Here is a 759-nt window from a genome sequence, read left to right on the forward strand (position 1 = left end):
AACTCCAACAGGAGTGCAAGTCCAGCCATCACCTGCATTGCAAGTTCAGCCCATTGTAACAACTAGTAAGGGTTCTTCTGCTGCTCCTAGTCATATAACTTTAATCCCTATGGACAAGTTAACTGCAGTAGGTCAGACCATTAATCCAAGGGGATCTAAGCTTAACCCAGCTCCCTTGAGAATGGTAGCCCCCTCAACAATGCCTGTCAAATCGTCAAACACAGTGGACAACGTGCTGGAGAAGGATGGCTTGGTTATGATCAACTCAAACCTTGCTCTTCGCATAGTATCCTCCTTGCCCAGCAGTTTGGACAGTGCAACTAACACAACAAATACGACCACACTTAGACCAATAGCTAGTCAATCCACAAACAACCTGACTATTGTGCCACAAACAGAAAGCAACAAGCTAATCAGCTCCTCTAAGATAGAGAGTGCAAAAAGTCCTGACATTCTTACAATTGTTCCTCAAGTTGATTTGAATAAAAAAGTTTCACTGTTAAAATCTGGGAGTTCAGTGTCTGGCAGCCAAGTTGCTAGTGCATCACCAAAACAGCCATCAACAGCCCAGTCCCAGGTTGTAAAGCTGTATCTCCTTCAACCCAAAGATCCAAAAGCAAATGGGGGTTCACTAAAATCAGGCATTACATCGGAAGCAACTAATGTTAATGGCATAGAAATACCACTTCCTCTACCTAATGGAAATGAAAAACTCAACTATAGAGAAGTAGAGGTGAAAGATAATACATCAGAATCATC

The 759-nt window shown here is 42.6% G+C and overlaps 1 protein-coding gene across 1 annotated transcript in view; it reads left to right on the top strand.

Annotated features, from left to right (window-relative positions):
- Positions 1-759, top strand: part of LOC119585626 — a gene marked incomplete in the record, with an annotated part of 14423 nt that overhangs the window by 12368 nt on the left and 1296 nt on the right. Inside the window, 1 exon segment of the mRNA XM_037934296.1 lies at positions 1-759. Coding sequence (XP_037790224.1) covers positions 1-759 — 759 coding nt within the window.

This window comes from Penaeus monodon, chromosome 20 (assembly GCF_015228065.2).
Source record: "Penaeus monodon isolate SGIC_2016 chromosome 20, NSTDA_Pmon_1, whole genome shotgun sequence".
NCBI lineage: Eukaryota > Metazoa > Arthropoda > Malacostraca > Decapoda > Penaeidae > Penaeus > Penaeus monodon.